Source organism: Zalophus californianus, chromosome 10, assembly GCF_009762305.2.
Source record: "Zalophus californianus isolate mZalCal1 chromosome 10, mZalCal1.pri.v2, whole genome shotgun sequence".
NCBI classification, from domain to species: Eukaryota; Metazoa; Chordata; class Mammalia; order Carnivora; family Otariidae; genus Zalophus; species Zalophus californianus.
The window spans coordinates 72,782,391-72,800,497 of record NC_045604.1 but is presented as its reverse complement, the minus strand read 5'-3'; the positions used below and the strand labels follow the sequence as shown (position 1 = coordinate 72,800,497).

The window sequence follows — 18,107 nt, the reverse complement described above, 5'->3', positions numbered from 1 at the left end:
CCTGTGTGGAGGAGGGACCATTGGAGCGTGTGCAGAGGAGGGGAGGGCATGGAGCTCAGGGAGGGGCTGTTTCATATCCCAGGTAAGAGGTGACAGGCTGGGGGTGGGAGAAATGATTAGACAGAGCATGGATTTTGAAGGCAGACAACAGGTTTAGCTCAGGTTTTGGAGAAAGAAAGGAACCAAAAACATTTTATCTTTTTTTTTTAAAATAGCTTTATTGTGGGGCGCCTGGGTGGCTCAGTCATTAAGCATCTGCCTTCGGCTCAGGTCATGATCCCAGGGTCCTGGGATTGAGCCCCGCATCGGGCTCCCTGCTCCGCGGGAAGCCTGCTTCTCCCTCTCCCACTCTGCCTGCTTGTGTTCCTGCTCTCACTATCTCTTTCTCTGTCAAATAAATAAATAAAATAGAAAAATAGCTTTATTGAGATATAATTCAAATATATGTAATATGCCTATTTGAAGTGTGCAGTTCAGTAGGTTTTTTTTTTTACTATTTATTTAACATAATGTATTATTTGTTTTAGAGGTACAGGTCTGTGATTCATCAGTTGTACACAGTTCACAGCGCTCACCATAACACATACCCTCACCAATGTCCAGTAGTTTTTAAGTGTATTCACAGATATGTTCAACCATCAGCAGGTCAATTTTAGAACATTTTTTTATCACCCCCCAAAAGAAGCTGTGTCCTTGTCACTCCTCACTCACTCATAAACTTGCCCCGGCGTCCCCTGGCCACCACTAATCTGCTTTCTATCTCTATGCATTTCCCTCTTCTGGGCTTTCATATAAATGGAACCACATTGTATGTGGCCTCTTGTGTCCGGCTTCTCTCACTGAGCATCATGTCTCCATGGTTCACCCACCTTGTAGCAGGTGTCTGGACCTCATTCCTTCTTATGCCACTGAGTAACAAAGAATGAATATTCATTGAATAGTACTCCACAAGGAATGAATATACATTGAATAATAATAATAACATTGAGTAATACTTCTTGATAGATTACATTTTGTTTATCCATTCATCAGATGATGGACATTTGAGTTGTTTCCACCTTTTGGCTCTTGTGAGTAATGCTTCTGTGAACATCGATGTACACAATCTTTTTTTTTAATATTTATTTACTTAAGAGAGAGAAAGAGAGGAGATGCACGAGTGGGAGGGGCAGAGGGAGAGGGAGAGAGAGAGAATCTCAAGCAGACTCCCCACTGAGTGTGGAGCCCTACGCGGGGCTTGATCCCACGACCCTGAGATCACAACCTGAGCTGAAATCAAGAGTCAGATGCTTAACTAAGTGAACCACCCAGGCACTCCCAATGTACACATACCTGTGTGGAGATGTGTTTTGGGAGACTCTGTCTTACTACTTTTTTTTAAAGATCTTATTTATTTGAGAGAGTGCATGCGCATGCACAAGCGGGGGCATGGGAAGGGCACAGGGAGAAGGAGAAGCAGGCTTCCCGCTGAGCAGGGAGCCCGATGTGGGGCTCAATTCCAGGACCCTGAGATCATGACCCGAGCCGGAGGCAGACACTTAACTGACTGAGCCATCCAGGTGCCCCAGGAGATTTTGTCTTAATATTAGAAATACCTTACATGTTTCCTTTTTTTTTTTTTGTAAGTAAACCCTATGCCCAATGTGGGACTAGAACTCATGACCCCGAGACCAAGAGTCACACGCTCCACCGACAGAGCCAGCCAGGCACCCCTAGAAATACCTTACACTTTTCTAGTATTTGGCTTTCAGAACTCTATCACCTGTCATTTGAGCCTCCCACTATCTGGCACATAGTAGGTGCTCCATCATCAATAGCTGTGGAATGAAGGCACCACAAATCTGGAGGTGGGTGTTTCAGTCGTTAAGCATCTGCCTTCGGCTCAGGTCATGATCCCAGGGTCCTGGGATTGAGGCCCACATCAGGCTCCCTGCTCAGCAGGAAGCCTGCTTCTCCCTCTCCCCCTGCTTGTGTTCCCTCTCTCACTGTGTCTCTCTCTATCAAATAAATAAATAAAATCTCAAAAAAAAATTTTTTTTCCACTTTATTACTGATGGAACAGGCACAGAAGAGTTGAAATACTTGCTCAAGTCTCCACTGCCTATTAGGAGAGTAACTTTGGCCCCTAACTCTGTCCTTCTGTCTTCTCTTCCTCCCTAAGAGTCCCAGGGTCCCAGGGTCCCAGGGCTGCTCCCGGAACTGGGCAGCTCTGCCTGAGCACCAGGCTCCCTTCCCACAGGCAGCTTCCTCGAGGCCTCCCACCACCAGACATGTCTGTGTTCTTCTCGGCAGGGTAGCAAGGCTGGCTAGACCCCAGACCCGTGATGTCCCCAGAGCTGATGGGCATCAGCCTTGTGCCCCTCCTCATGTGGAGTGTGATTCAGTGGGTTTGAGGAATGGCCCAGAAATGGACCTTTTAACTAAACTTCTCTGTGAGCCTTTTGTAAACGGCCTTGAGCCACATCTTGAGAAGGGCTGACCCAGGGGAGGTGGCTCATTACTGTCTGGTGCTCTCAGGGCATCCAATAGGTGTTTGCTGTGCTGGGGTATCTGCCAGGCCCCAGGCTGGACACCTGCAATCCCAGTGGGGACACTCTGTAGGCCCTGGCCCCAGGGGGCTTATCGTGCATGGGGACATAAGTTAAAAAGGCTGCCACATAGGGTGACAAATGCTGTAGGAACACAGAGCAGAAGCACCTCAGTCCTGAGGGGCCCGGGGAGGCCTCCCAGGGGTGAGCTGGAATTAGCCAGGTCCAGGCAGTGGGGGAGTAGACGACAGTGAGGCTGGCACTTGGGGAGACTGGTTGGAAATGCATGGAGGCTGAAAGCGGTTTCTCAGAGAACTCTGCAGGCGCTCGTTGTGTGAGTCTGGTGCTCAGGGCTTTCTCAGGCCCTGGGGGGACATGAAGAGGCTTTCGGTCTACCTCTTGCGCCAGAGTCAGTGACAACCGAGGAGGGAAGATCGGACACGTGCACACCCCCCGAAGGTCACAGCCACACGGGGCTGGGGCTGTGTCACTTGGCTTGGTGTGGATGGTCATGGACCCTGAGTCAGTTGAGGGGTGAGAAGCAGGGGACATCATGGAGGCAGCAGGCTATAGGCTGGCAAGAGGGAGCAGGTGCAGGTGGACCTGAGGAGAGGTGGGAGGGCCTTCCAGGCAGGCAGCGGTGTGGCTGTCAGGACCTCTTATGGGTTGGATTAAGGCAGGTTGAAGTCCTAACTCATAGTACCTCCAAATGTGGCTTTATTTGGAAATAGGTTCCTTGCAGAAGTAGTGAGTTAATCTGACTGGAGCCCTTAGACGTGAAGGAGAAGAGATGCAGAATAGTGACGCAGGGAGAAGGCCCTGTGCCATGGAGGTAGATATTGGAGACCCATGTGGATGAGCCAGGGACTGCCAGGAGCCACCAGAAGCTGGAAGAGGCAGGAAGGAGTTTCCCCTAGCGCCTTTGGTGGGAGCATGGCCCTGCCGATCCTGATTTTGGACTTCTGGCCTCCAGAACTGTGGGACAATACATTTATTTCCTTCCTCCCTCCCTCCTTCCAGTGTTCAGTTAGATTCAGGTGTACAATATAGTGATTCAGAAGGCTTCCCTGACCGTGAATTGAAACATTTCTACTGCTTTAAGCTGCTCAGGTTGTGCTTTGTTACAGTAGGCACAGGAACGGGCTTTGGTGCAGGGGTTTGGGGCCCTGGTCCTGCCCGGCTGGCAGGCAGGCAGTCCTCTGGCTGGAGCTCCTCAGACGTGGCCTGGCGGAGACTGAGTGGGGCCCTTAGTGTTGATCAGGAAGGGTCATCCCAGGGACAGTGAGTGCGGAATGTTCACTTGCTCTTGCCCCGCCCTCTGGCCTGCCCTTGGCTTTGACCTGCTTCTCCCCAGGGGAGCCCTGTGGGAACTAGAATTCCACTCGCCCTGACCTACATGGTCACCAGGCTGCTGAAGGAAAAGAGAGCTCTGGGTGACAAGAGCCTCGGTTGATTTCAGTGTTTGAAGAGACAAGATGAGAGCTCAGGCCCTTGGTAACACTAACGCCACCAAGAAGGAAGCCGCTCTTGGGTTTAATTGCCTGAACATAAGGCTGGGGCCTGGCAGATACCCCAGCACAGCAAACACCTATTGGATGCCCTGAGAGCACCAGACAGTAATGAGCCACCTCCCCTGGGTCAGCCCTTCTCAAGATGTGGCTCAAGATTTCTCCTCTGGGGTGGGGATGTTCAGATGGGGAGCTCTGAGGGAGGGACAGAGCCACCTCTCACCGGGAAAGCATGGCCCACGTGTCTGAGGTTCAGTGGGCTAGGCCACTTGAGGATACAAACTGGGAATCCTGCTCCCTGGGGAGGCGTGGGATTTCTAGAACGTTCTACCACAGAGCTGCCTGGATATTCCTTGCCTGTGGTGTTCCAAGCTCTGAAGTGCTTGAGAGGCTTAGGGAATTTGTACCGTCCATGGAGCAGCAAGAGGGCAGAGGTCTTCTTCCTTTTCCCTTGTGACCCAGACTTTGGAAGGCTCTTCTGGCTGGTCTTGTTTGGCCTCTGCCCTCCTGAACTCAGAAGCTAAGAGCTGACCTCATGTAGCTTTCGTGGAACCAGCTGACCTTTGTCCCCTGGTGACGGGACAGTGAGCCCCTCCCTGCATTCTCCTCCCTGTGACACCAGAGCACCCGGAGTCATGGGGAATGCGGGGCTGGGCCGGGCGTCCGTGGCCTTCTCAAGCTTGAACCTTACCCCAGTCCTTCCCAGAATCTCCACTGAGAGCTGTGCTTGGGGACCCAGCCTGATTGATGTCAGAGCCCTCAGCTGGCCCTTGAGATGCTATGCCTTATATAGGAACAACGGGGGGAATGGATGGGTGGTCCCAGGAGTCCTGGGTTTCAGGGAGGGGGTGAGAGGTCCAGGGACTTTGTGTTTATGTTCAACTTTTTTTTTTTTAAGATTTTATTTATTTATTTCACATAGAGAGCGAAAGCAGGAACACAAGCAGGGGAAGTGGGAGAGGGAGAAACAGGCTTCCTGCGGAGCAGGGAGCCCGATGTGGGGCTCGATCCCAGGACCCCGGGGTCATGACCTGAGCCAAAGGCAGATGGTTAACAACTGAGCCACCCAGGCGCCCCTATGTTCAGCGTTGCCCCTAGCTCAGTAGGCAGCTTCTAGCAGGCTCAGTCACCTCCGCTGTGAAATGAGTGAGTTGGGCTAGTTAATTTCTTTTTTTTTTTAAAGATTTATTTATTTATTTGAGAGAGAGAGAATGAGAGATAGAGAGCACGAGAGGGAAGAGGGTCAGAGGGAGAAGCAGACTCCCTGCTGAGCAGGGAGCCCCATGTGGGACTCGATCCCGGGACTCCAGGATCATGACCTGAGCCGAAGGCAGTCGCTTAACCAACTGAGCCACCCAGGCGCCCTGGGCTAGTTAATTTCTAAGTTTCCTTCCAGTGCTACAAACCTCTAATGCAAAAATAACCAAAACAAGATGAAGTTTGGGACCATGAGTGTGGGAACCCAGGAGTGGAGCCCATCTGTTGCAAACTTGGTGAAGCCCTTTGGGAGAGACAGTGGAAAGATCTGCATCTTGGCATCTGGATAGCAGTTTTGCTGGAAGGGTCTTTGGGCTGGAGCACACAGGGCAACACACGGGGCAGAATAGTCATGTTTTTGCTGCTCTAGCCTCTGCCCTTGGCTTGATCTTCCTCTATAACCTTCTCTGAGCAGACCTGGGGGCAAACAGCTTCTCTGCGGCTGGAGGTGAGATCTGCTAAGTATGCCTTCTGAGCAGGTGTGGGGAGGCTGGGCACTGCTAACAGGGGCGAAGGGCCTGCCTGTGGTCGCACAGACTCACGTGCGAAACCCTTCAAAGCTGCAACAACATTAGTTCTGATTTCAGCCGAGCAGGACAAGCGAAGTGCCACTCAAGCAGGAGCTAGAGCCACTCTTGCTCCATCTCTGTGGCTCAAAGCTACTTTCTCAAGGCCCGAGTCATTTCTGAAGGGCTTATTGCTTTGCTCCCTCGGCTCACTTATTCCAAGGACGATGAGGACATGTTGGCACTGTGGTGGCTTCTCTGGCAGCGTTGCCACTTCTGAGAACTGCCACTTCCTCCAGGCACAGCCTCTCACCCATTCTCAGATGCACGCAGCCCACAAGTGCGTCTGCTTAGGCGTCCTCCTGGGGTGCATTTGTGCTTGGGGTGACATGCACGGTCACCTCCCTTCCGTGGTGGATGGAAGGAGTCTGGCAGGTTGGGGGGAGAGGAAGCTGTGCATGGCCTTGTTTCTGGGTGAGTCAGGACTGATTGGAAGTGGGGGTCAGTCACCACAGGAATCAATGTGGGGCTCAGCAGGACCAGATCTGGGCCCCAGGAGTGTTGACAGCCGAGGCCCATTCCTGTCCCAGGCCAGCTGGAACCTCGTGGAAAAAATCAGGTTACCCCCAGCATGTCCACAACTCCTTGTCTGAGCTGCTTCTGGCTGGGAGAAGGGGAGAAGGGAGAAGGAGCCCCAGGCAGAAAGACCGTTCTGGCTTCTGACCCACTGACCGACCCCCCCAGAAACAGAGTGTTAGAACGGGTGGAGTGAAGGTGAGCCAGCTTGGCTCCTGTCCGAAGCTTGTTCTGTTTTGGCCCACTCAGTGAACTTGGGATTTGGTCTGGCATCTTTGCTCTTCTAGGAAATTAGTATTATTATATCTGACATTGCAGGGTGCTTTTAAACATTATCCAAGGCTTAAAATACTTTGAAGGGGATAGCAAAGGAGGTATTATTACCCACATTTTATGGATGAATGGAGTTGCTGCAGGGGGAGTGAGGGCCAAGGTCACACTGCCAGTTAGTGAGACACGGAGGAGCTCTCCTAACTTCTGACCCCATCCAGAGACCGGTCTGGGTCTGGGTCTCGTGGCAGAGGGCAGCTCCGAGATGTGGTCCTGGCCCAGGCTGGGCAAAGTGTCACATCCATTTCCCAAGCTCGAGAATCAAGCAGACTCTGCCCTGCTTCCCTGCCTTGGGGATGCGGTGGGTCTGGTAAGTCATTGCTCCCCTCACTTGCAAGCCCAGGTGGCTCTGGCCGGAACTCAGGGTAGCCATCTGACCAGGACCTTGGGGAGCCACACTCCCAGTAGGTCTCTCCCTGGGTGACTGAAACTCAACCATCAGCCCTCCCAGAGGTCATCCTCCAGACTCCAGGGAGACTCCACATCTTTGGGTGGGGAGGGCCAGCCACCTGTCTTGGGATCTAGCATGTACCTCTCCCTCCTACCTTCCCTCTCCCGCCCAGATCAGCCCCTCTGAATGGAGGAAGTATCGTCCAATGACTCCTACAAGGGTTTCTGTTCACTTCAGGCAGGACTGATCTCTGGGAAAACTGGGTTTTCCACAGGCTATCCCTTTAATAATTGAGTCACACCGGGGGGTGAAGACTTTAGGTTTTACTTCTTCCAGAGGTATTTGCCTTTGGAAAGTGAGTGCTTATCCGCATTCATGAATCCTCTGGGCATTAGCAACAAGAACATGTATATGTGATGGTTGTGGGATTGTGGGTGTTTTCTCTCCATAGCCCCCAAAGCAAGAATTCCCAGGAATTAGGGATGGGGAAGAGGGGAGTGGAGTTCTGTCAATTTTCTGGACTTTATGGGTTAAAAGCAATTGTCTTGAAGTCTTAATCCTTTTTAAAGGGAGGAGGAAGAGGATGGACTAAGAAGCTGGCTCACCCCCTCTCCTTTCTGGGGTTGGTGGTCTGGTGCCAGGAAAGCCGATGAGACTCAGTTGGTGAAGAGCTGGCTTCTAGAACCAGCCCACGGCTGATTGGTTTAACCAGCCCCGTGGCCTTGGGGCAGCCACTCCTCAGAGTTTTAGGCTCCTGATTAGTGAAATCAAACCACTTGGTCTGGTCTGTAAGGGGGTCCCTTTTGACGCCTAATCCTATGGTTCTCTCTGATTGGTGCCCTTGTCAATTTATCCTGTCCCCTGGGTGAATCATTTTGGGGCTGGAGTCCAGCTGGGGACTAGCTGTCCTGGTGGGATTAACCTTGACTTTAGCAGCTTGGCTGGGAGGACAAAGAACCTTCCCAGGATGGCTGCCTTGCCCACTATACCCTGGGTCCCTTGTTTGGGGGGAAAGAGGTAAAGGCCAACCAAATGGCAAGAGAGAGGGTCCTGGGGTTCTGGGAGGATGTGCACACTTCCCTTCTAGGGTCCTCAGCATGGGCATCTGCAAAGCTGTCTGAAGGCTCATCCAAGAAGCGAAAGAACAAGGGGCCCTGAGTGGTGAACATTTACTCTGTAAATAAGGTCAAGAAAAAAATGTGACCCCCAAAGAAGCTACTGACCGTTGGCCCAGTCCAGGAGCGTTCAGAGACAAGATCTAGGACGCGGAAGGGGTCTGCCACTCTGGATCTGCAAACTCTTTCTGAAGGGTTCTCAGCTGCACTTGAGGCATGACCGATGAGCTGTCTGTGTGTTTGGGTGAAGGACAGCCTGGTGAAAGACCTGGGACCCTCTGGATGCAAGACTGGTGTTCCTGACTCCTGGGTATAGATGTGTCCAGGGCTAGAACTAGAAAGTGATTGTCCCCCTGGGACCTTATTACGGATGACTCATCTGCATAACTGTGTATGCATGACCGTCAAAGATATTTTGCCTGTGTGTGACTTGGACTCCATAGTTTCAAATGGATGAGAAGACATATGGAGGATAACCTTGGCAGAGCCTTAGAAACATGTGCTAAGGAGTCTTGGACAGGTGGGATTGAGTTTACCTTCTATTCCGTGGAGGCACTGAATAAATTCAACACCTAGAGGTGGGATCAGAACAGGTCAGCCAAACAAAATCTCGGGTTCTGACCTTTCTTCTCCTGATCTCCAGCTTCAACACAGACTCCCTGACACCTGGCACTGAGGGTGGCTCAGAGCAGTGGTTCTCAAACGTTGGTGCTCATTAGCATCACCTTCTGCAACACGTAGCTTCACACTGTCCCGCCCTTGGAGACTGGGCATCTGTGCTTGGAAAGCCCCGCAGGTCTCGGGTGCCGCCTGCATGTGGCCAGGGAGCTCCACTTGGTTTCTTGGCCCGAGCTCTAGCCCATTCCTGGAATGCTTGTTGGGCAAACAACTTGACTTCCCTGCATCTGCTTTCTCAGAGGTTAATAGTCCTTGCTTCCCATGCCTCAGAGGGCTGCTGGGAGGAGGGAAGGGGAATGTAAAACTGCTTTGGGAAGCGTGAAGTTCTGCGTGAAGGCGAGACACCACCCAGCTCAGTGCCTGGCACGTGTTGGTCAGTAAAGTCAGCAGATGCTGTAGTGGGGGCTCCTTGGGCTTTTGGGGAAAATGATCAAGAGGAGGCTAGTGGAATTTTTAGGGATAAGGCAGGAGAGGCAGGAACAGTGGCTGTCATCCCCCATCCTTAGGCCCCCCCCCCCATCCTGTCCCTGAGAGGCACAGACAGATTCAAGAGAAGCACCTGGCAAGAGATAAAGGGGTGGCTGAACCCCAGCTCCTTCATCTTCCCACACCTCCGAGGCACATCGGTGGAGCCCTAGCCTTCATGGGTCGTGATTTGCAAACTACGTGGGGGCAGAAAGAACTCTGGACTGAGAGCCATGAACCTGGGCTCTGTCCCAACCCTACCCTGACCTTGGGAAAGTCTCTAAAGCTCCCTGCCAGAGCTTTCCCCCACTGCACTTGGACTCGGCAAGGCCCCTGGTGACTCCACAGTTCTGAGTCCATGTGGGAAGTGCTCTGGAATGGGTTAGGAGCTGGGGAAAAATCAGGCGTTTTGTTGGTGGTAGAGAGAGGAACTGAGCCTGGAGCCCCTGTTGCGAGGGGGATGCGGCAAGCTGCTGAAAGGCTGACTCCAAAGATGGCAGAGGCAGTGTCGGGAGAGAAAGCAGAACTGGTTTATGCCATGCTCTGCCCGGCATGTGGGCCTTCCCGTGATCTGTGGGGTTGAGCTGGGGGCTTGCTATTCGTGTACTCTGATGTAAGCACCCAGGCCTGTCCAGGCCAGGGCGGCTGCCTTGGCAGTAGCACATACAGTACAGCACTGTGAGTCCCGGGGTAGACCAAGACTCATCTTACCAGGCTCTCAGCCCTTGCGTGGTGTCTGGGGTGTGCTGTGCCCTCCCCCACCTCCTCCAGGGGCCACTAGGGGGCTTCAGCTAGATATTGAGGAGATCAGGGAGGGAGGGAAGACACTGGATTTGATTTCATGGAATTGAACTGAATTTAATCAGAGGCTCTTGAAGCCTCTGACTGCCTCCCAGAGGAGATATCAGGTCCAATGGCACAGCTGCTTCCTGGGGATTGGGCTCTGGGGGCCCAATGGCACAGCCTGTTTCATTGAGAGATTTTCCATTAGAGTTATTTTTAGTCTGGGAAGGAAGGTCACAGGGCATGAAGGCATCACCCTTGGTCTTTTTGCTCCAAATTGCTTAGCAGGTCAGTGACAGCTTGACACTAAATCATAAAAACCAGGGAAGGGTATGGATGTATACACACATGTGCACATACTTGGATTCCTGTCTGGGGCCTAGGAGTGGAAATACACAACAATGTGAAATTCATGAGAAGCCCCCAAAGTTTGGGGTCCTCATCTCCCTTGGGATTATGTAGGCCTTTCAGCCTTACCAGGGACAGAGGGTGTTCTGAGAATATTAGAAACACCACAGGTGGTCAGACCCAGAGTGTGTTCCACCCACCATCCCCACCGTCATCGTCATCATCACCACCACCATCTCACCATCCCCACCGTCATCACTACTATCACCACACCACCGCCATCCTTACCATCACCATCATCATCATCACCACCATCCTCACCATCATCATCATCACCCTCACCATCATCACCACCATCCTTACCATCATCATCATCACCCTCACCATCATCACCACCACCATCCTCACCATCATCATCACCATCCTCACCATCATCATCATCATCACCCTCACCATCATCCTCACCATGGTGACATCATCATCACCATCACCACCACCACCAACACCATCCATACCATCACCACCATCACCAACCTTACCATCATCATCACCACCACCATCCTCATCATCATCATCATCATCATCACCCTCACCATCACCACCACCATCCTTACCATCATCATCACCACCATCACCACCATCCTTACCATCATCATCACCATCACCACCATCCTTACCATCACCACCATCCTTACCATCACCACCACCATCCCCATCATCACCACCATCATCACCACCATCCCCACCATCCCCACCATCACCACCATCACCATCATCATCATCATCATCACCATCATCCCTACCATCATCATCATCAATACTAGAGGGCAAGAGGGGCCTGTGGAAAGGGCTAGATTCACCAGAGAAGCCTGGACCATTGCTATTCCAAGGGCGAATGCCAAGGCTTGGGTGACTCATCCAACTTGGGAGCCCCCAGTGGGCATATTAGTAGGGAGGGGCCAGGAGCAGAAACCTTGGGCTCAGGGCCTCAGGGCTCAAGATTGTTTATCAGTGGTTTGCAGCTTTGGCTACATAGTAGAATTACCCAAGATTTTTTTGTTATTGTTAATGTCCAGATGCTGGGGATACAGCCTAATTCAATCAGAACCTCTGAGGAGGGGGGAGGAGTGGCACCAAGAACTGGGTGATTCCAATGTGCAGCCAGTGCCCAGAACCACTGGGTCAGAGGCATTTTTATCAGGTGGTATAGACCAGTGCTTCTCAAACTAATGTGGAAACAAATCACTGGGGCATCTTGTGAAAATGCAGATTCTGATTCAGTGGGTCTGATCTGGGGCCTGAGAGTCTGCATCTCTACCAAGCCCCCCGGGTGATGCTGGTTCTGTGGGTGCCCAGACCACACTCTGAGTAGCATAGGTGTACCATCCCGCTTTAGGGCCAGGTAGCCTCCTTTGCTGCTCTGTAGTTAAGGCATTCAGTGTCTCAGATTTCAGACCTCTCAGTTGTAAAAATGGGGAGAAGAGTAAGACTTCTCTTCCAGAAGCAAGTGAGATGAAGTAGATCAAGTAAGATCAATTAATGTCTTATTTACATAAAATGCTTAAGCATTGCCTGGCATACTGAAACATTGTACAAATGTGTCTTATATGAGATATATTTCATGTATCTTGCTGCTCAGAGACTGTCAGTCTCTTTGGGTTTAACCAAGTTCCTGCCCTAGATTTTTCTCCAGGGAGTTGGGGGTGGGGATGGGGGGATGGAGATGCAAGCAGAAGAATTAGCAAATAAGGAAAGAAAATTTTAATGGGTAACGTGCAGCTCTTCCCCAGAGGGACCAGAGATTCTTATTGTACCCAGATGTCACCACAGACCTCTCCATGGCACTTTCTGTGGGCCGGGCACTGGGGAACACAGGGAGGATTATTAAAGCCTTGGCTCCTGCAGTCCGGACGTGGAGAGAAGGTGTGTGCGGGGAGGGGTGAGGTCCCAGTGAGAAGGGGTTCCCCTGTGCACCCCTGAACATAGGTTGGTGCAGGAGGCCTGGACGAGGAGTAGACAGTTCTGCGTTCCAGTCACCCATTAGCCATCTGTTGTCTTAGCAAGTCAAAGACTTTCTCTAGACCTTCTGAAATGTGTCTGATGGTAATTAAGGAGATCAGTCGAGGTCGTGAACTGGAAAGAGTCCTATCAGTGTAAGCCGCTCTTTTATAAATACAGGCACCTGAATTTCCTCTTTCTGAATTTGACAGGTTGCTGCTGTGGGGGTTAATGAGAAAATATTTGTTATTGGCCTCTGGAGGTTGCCCCAGCTTTCAGGGAACAAGGTGGGTGGGTACCCTGAGGCAAGAGGGGCACCCTAAGATGTGGTTTTTCTTTGTGGGAGGCAGAGATGGGAATACCAGGCTGTCCCCAGCGGAGGTGGGATGCCACTTCCTCAGAAAGCATCTTTGTGAGTTAAGGGAGTCCCTGGGGCTCTCTCAGCTACCCCAAGGCAGGGAGCCAGTCCTGCCTGGTCCTCCTCCTGGAGCCTCCTCCTTAAACAAGTCCCAGCCTGGGTGGGAGGGGACAGAAGGCATAGAATCCATCCTCTGTCCTGTCCCCATTTTGCACGTAAATCCCACTTATCCCCTGACAGAGGTCTCCGGCACAGACTAGGTACCCCCCTCACTCTCTCCTGCTCTGCTCTCTCTGTGCCCTCGGCTCTCCTGGTAAAGCCACGGGCCCTTAGAAGGGGAGCCCCTCGGGAAGGGGTTGGCTAAGGCCACCCGGAAGCCCTAGCCCTGCCCGTTTTGGGTATCTCCTCCTCCTCAGGCCATGTTCCCTCTAATTTAAGCCAGCAAGGCCGGCAAATGCCTGTCCTTAGGGGGACAGAGTTGGATGTGTGACTTAATAAGGCCGAGAGCCACAAGTAATTCCCCTAAGTACTTGCCCTGTAACCTGAGATGATCTGGCCCGCACACACCTGTTTTCACTCCTTTGCTGATAGCAGTATAAAAAGCATGCCGGTTAATGACTCTAGGAACTGACAAGGCGGTGGAATGTCCAAGCATCTGTCCTATCGTGGAACGATCTCCCGGTGAGCCTGGCTGCACGTGCCTGCCGAAAGGGATCCCTGAGTTTCCCTCCTTATGGTGATCAGGACCCAGTGGAGGCTTGAGGGGTGGGGCTCTTGGGGCAGCTCAGCCACTCACTCCCCGAGGGATGGACAGTGGGTGGGAGGGAGGCCGAGTAACACCTGCTCTGCTTGCCTCAGAAGACCAGGGAGGGAGGTCCACATCTCACTCCTGGAGGACAGGAGCTAGGTTGCGTTAGACTCTTTAGAGAAGCGGAGTGAGTGCCAACCCTGTGAAACTGACCAATGGTGTTCTAATCATTTAGAACTGCAAGTTTCTGCTTCGGGTGGCACAGAAGATGTTGGCAATTTGTTGGAGAATCATTTCTCTGCTGGAGAAGCAAGTCTAGAGGAGAAGGAAAGGGCGCTTTATGCGGAGGCGGCCCCTCGAGAGAAGACCCTGCTCCTTCACTCCCCGGATGGCAGGGAGGCTGAGAGCTCGGAGCAGACAGCCGCTGGGGCCCCTGCCGGTGCCGGCCCGGGCTCTGGTCCCGAAGTCAGCCTCTCCAATGCCTCAGCCTCAGAGTCAGCTGTCCCTGGGGACTCTGTGGGGTCTGGGGAGGAAGAAGTGGGCCCACTTGGAGCCAGCACCCTTCCAACAGAAGGGGAGGGCGGGCCTGGGGAAGAGCTGGGATTGGGAGAGGGCCCAGGACAGGAGGGGGCTGGGGGGGGAGGCCGAAGGGCAGGCTGGGAGTGCCTTGGTCCCTGAGGAAGCTGAGGAGGTCCTAGGGGACCACCCTGCGCAGGGGGCAGCAGGAGGGACTGCACAGCCGGAAGTCTTGGGAGCCTCTCCTGGCATGGAGATCACGGAGGTCCACGCCCCTGAGACACGACAGGAGGACAGCCCAGGGCCTGATCGGGAGCCAGAAGTGCCAGATGGAGTCTTGGACATGGACACAGAAACCAAGGAGGGGGCCGAGGACCAGGGGGAGCCCAGCCCCAGCCCAGCCTCGGAGACCGGCCATGCACAGAGCTCTGAGGCAGGGGGCGCCCAGGAGGACCACCCCGCTGAGGGCCAGGCACCAGGGCTAACCGAGGAGGGCCTGGACGAGGCCTCCTCTGAAGAAGAGAGTGGTGACCATAGTGGAGGCGAGGAAGGAGGAACTCCATCAGAAGAAGAATCTGAGGAGGACATTGGCGATGGGGAGAGTTCAGAAGAAGCAGGGGATGCCTCAGAGGAAGCCGGGGAACCCCAGGAAGCAGCAGGAACTGAGAGCCCTGGAGATGATGAGGGGACCCAGCTGAGCTCCGAGAAATTAAATACAGGGCCCGAGGGGGACGAGGCAGAGGAGTCTAAGGAGGGGCCTCAGGGTAGGGGATTACCAGGAGAGCTCTCAGCACTCTTCCTGGAAGACGTGTGTGTGGTGGGATAGGCAGGGGCAGGGTGGGGCAGAACACCCAGCCAGCTCCGGGTTTGCTGGGTGGAGGCCCCGGCCAGGATGCCTGGCCCATGGGGTGCCTTTGGGCCGCTCATGAGCCACTAAACCCTGTTGGGAGGGACCAGTGGGAGGCTGCACCATGTAGGGCCCAGAATAACCCGGTTACTTCTGAGTGAGGCCCTCCGGAGCCTCCCTGTTAGGGTCCTTCAATCTACTTTAATGTGGGCCAGTGCCTTAACCTGAAGGGGACATGGGACACAGTGGCAGGTTTTGAGGCCCTGTGGTGGCAGGCTGGTGGAGAGAGGTGCGGGTATGGTGTGTTCCAGAGCCCCCTGGGTTCTCCCCTTGAAGACTAGGCTGGGTCTGGTGGGGTGGACGAGGACTGGGGTCAGGATGGTGATAAGAAATCTCAGGCTGGCTGGGACTGATGTCCTGCAGGACTGGGAGATGGGGCGCAGGGGAGGGCAGGGCCATCACTGGAGATGTAGTGCATCCTAAGGATGGCCGGCGCCCCCCCCCCCCCCCCCCCCCCCGCCGCAGGCACATCCGAATATGCTGGCCTGGACCAAGAGTGGCCTTCAGGATGGAGGGCCTGAGCTCAGTCCTCACTTTCCAGAATGGCTCCCCCACAGATTTCCTTGCAGGATTTAGTTTCCACACTGCTTGTTGGGCACTTGCACCCTCCACAAGGGGAAGGGCCTGCAGCCAGCCGGCAGCTCCCCTTTTCCCCTGTCCCTTCAGTGCTGCATCTGGGGTTGGGCTGCCGTTGCAGATCTTGGTGGAGAATCACATTCCTGAGGTGTTGCACGAGACACAGTGATTCTTCTCTGCTCCCATCCCTTGTCGAACTGGTCTCCCCTACCTACCCAGTAGGCCTACAATGTGGGAACCCCTCCCTGGGAGCCTGCAGGGGGTCACCAGGGCATCTTCCACTTGGTCAGAAGCAAGGGTTGCCCTCCCGCTCTCTGGCCCAAGACATCCAGCTGCAGCTCCTCCCACCCAAGCCCCACAGTAGCCTGTGTGATCCTGATAAAATGCTCATTTTTGTCAGGTCAGCTGTTTGCTTAGAGCCCCTCCCTGGCTGCCAGTGCTCCTAGGAAGTAACGCAGACTCCTATAAACCGTTCCTGTCTCTTGCCCCCATCTTAACTCCTCCCCTCAGATCTCAGCTCCCAGGGAGGGTTTCTGACTCCCTGCTGAGACTTCATAGGCATACATCTTAGGCCCCCATAGCTTCTGGAATCTTTCCTGCCATAGCCACAACACTGTAATTATTACCTTACTTTCAAGATGATTTCTCCCCCGAAAACTCCCCAAGGGCAGGAGCTATGTCTGTTTTGGGCACCACTGCATTCCTAGCATGGAGCTCAGTCCTGACCCATGGTAGGTACTCAGTCCGTATTTGTTGATTGCGTGAAATGGATCATGGAGTTTAGCAGAAGTTGAGTTTGGATTTTTTGAGTCTCCTCGAGACAGAACTCGGTTCAGTTGAACTTGGCAAGCCTTCCTGTAGCACTTCCTTATGCCCTTTCCTGCAAAGAGCAAAGCCCAGCTCTTAGCTTTGCCCTAACCCTGCACTGTGCTTCTCTCCCCAGAAGAGGCAGAGGATGTGAGTGAAGAAGCCCCGATGAGGGACCGCTCCCACATCGAGAAAACTCTGATGCTGAATGAGGACAAGCCAGTGGATGATTACTCTGGTAACCAGAGGAAGGACCTGGGACTGGGGTGGGTCCAGGGCTGGGCTCTGAGGCTGGCAGGTCCCCAGGGCTGAGAGTCCTGGAGATGGGGGGCTCTGTGGAAGAGGCTCCCAGAGCAGTGTCCAAGGCCTGTGTGGGGGCTCTGGATTGGCAGGGAGGAGGAGAGGTGATCCAAGCAGAGGGAACAGGGCCAGGGTCGAGGACAAATCCCAGTACTGCTGCCGGGGGCCCGGTGCCAGCCTTCATGCCGTGGCCAGGGAGGTTTGCTAATGAGAGTTCATCCCATCTGCTTTGGTTTTTACAGTTTATAAAGCCCTTTTATTTCTGGCACTTCATCCTCAGAATAACCCAAGGCTTTCAGTGGGGCTCATGTCTCCTCTTCATTGAGGAGCTAGCTGGAGCTCAGAGCAGCCTCGGGTTTGCACGGGTCTCATGGCGCACACAGCTAGAGGAGAGCAGTGAGAAGGTCGGGTCTAGACAGCCTGGCCTGGGGCCCCAGTTCCTCCTGGGCCTCACACCCTGCAGGCTCCCTGCCTTACCCTGGGAGTTGCTTCTCCCTGGAGGGAGAAGAGGATCAGGTTTAAAAAAAAAATAGTGCAGGAGGTTTTGAGGGTGGGAGGGAATGCCTTTTGGTTAACGATTTCTGAGGGTTGGGATGTGGACCATCTCCCTCCAGGAATGCTAATGTATGGCTGTAGAGTGAGGCTGCCACGGGGGGGGGGGGTGGCTGTGGAGTGAGCCTGGACCCCCTTCCTTCACCCTCTCCCTTCACCCTTCTCTGCCCCCAGTGGTGCTGCAGCGGCTTCGAAAGATCTACCACTCATCCATCAAGCCCCTGGAGCAGTCTTACAAATACAATGAGCTTCGGCAGCACGAGATCACAGGTACGCTCGTGCCTGATGCCTGTGCCATGCCCTCTTGTGCTGTGTGAGTGGTGGGCATGAGGACACGTGGAGCTGAGCTCTCCTAAATCCCCCGGGAGGCCTCGGTCCTGGGATCATCCTTCTCCTGCAAGGGTACCCATATCTGCACAGGGTTTGGTGGAGACCACGTTGTTTTCGTGCATTCATGCTTCAGTAGTACAGTCATGGTTTCCCAGGACCGCGATGCCAGTTTCCATCCCTCCTGTGCTGAATGGTCCCCCAGGGCCCCTGACTGCGAAGAGATGTGTCAAGTCCCCTAATTTGTCCGGAATCCTTTTTTTTTTCTCCTTATCACTTCTTCGGTCAGCTTTCCTTGGGTCTGGATTCTTTTAAAAGTTCATTTTCAGAATAATAAAAACAAGGGATACTTGTTGCCAAAAAGAAATCAAATAGTGGAAAACAGTACGGATTGAAAAATAATCCCTCTCTTGATTTTCAGCGTCTCCCCTTCCACTTCAGAGACTCCCTCTGTTATAGTTTCCTGCAAGTACTTCCGGCCATTTGCACTGTGCCCATGAACAAACACAAGCGCGTCCTTCTCTGTTTGCATT

General features: G+C 53.4%; 1 protein-coding gene across 1 annotated transcript in view; it reads left to right on the top strand.

Moving 5' to 3' along the window:
• Positions 1-18,107, top strand: part of SRL (sarcalumenin) — a 37,432-nt gene that overhangs the window by 11,044 nt on the left and 8,281 nt on the right. Inside the window, 4 exon segments of the mRNA XM_027614062.2 lie at positions 13,825-14,224; positions 14,226-14,869; positions 16,532-16,633; positions 17,422-17,517. Of these exon segments, the coding sequence (XP_027469863.2) occupies positions 13,825-14,224; positions 14,226-14,869; positions 16,532-16,633; positions 17,422-17,517 (1,242 nt within the window).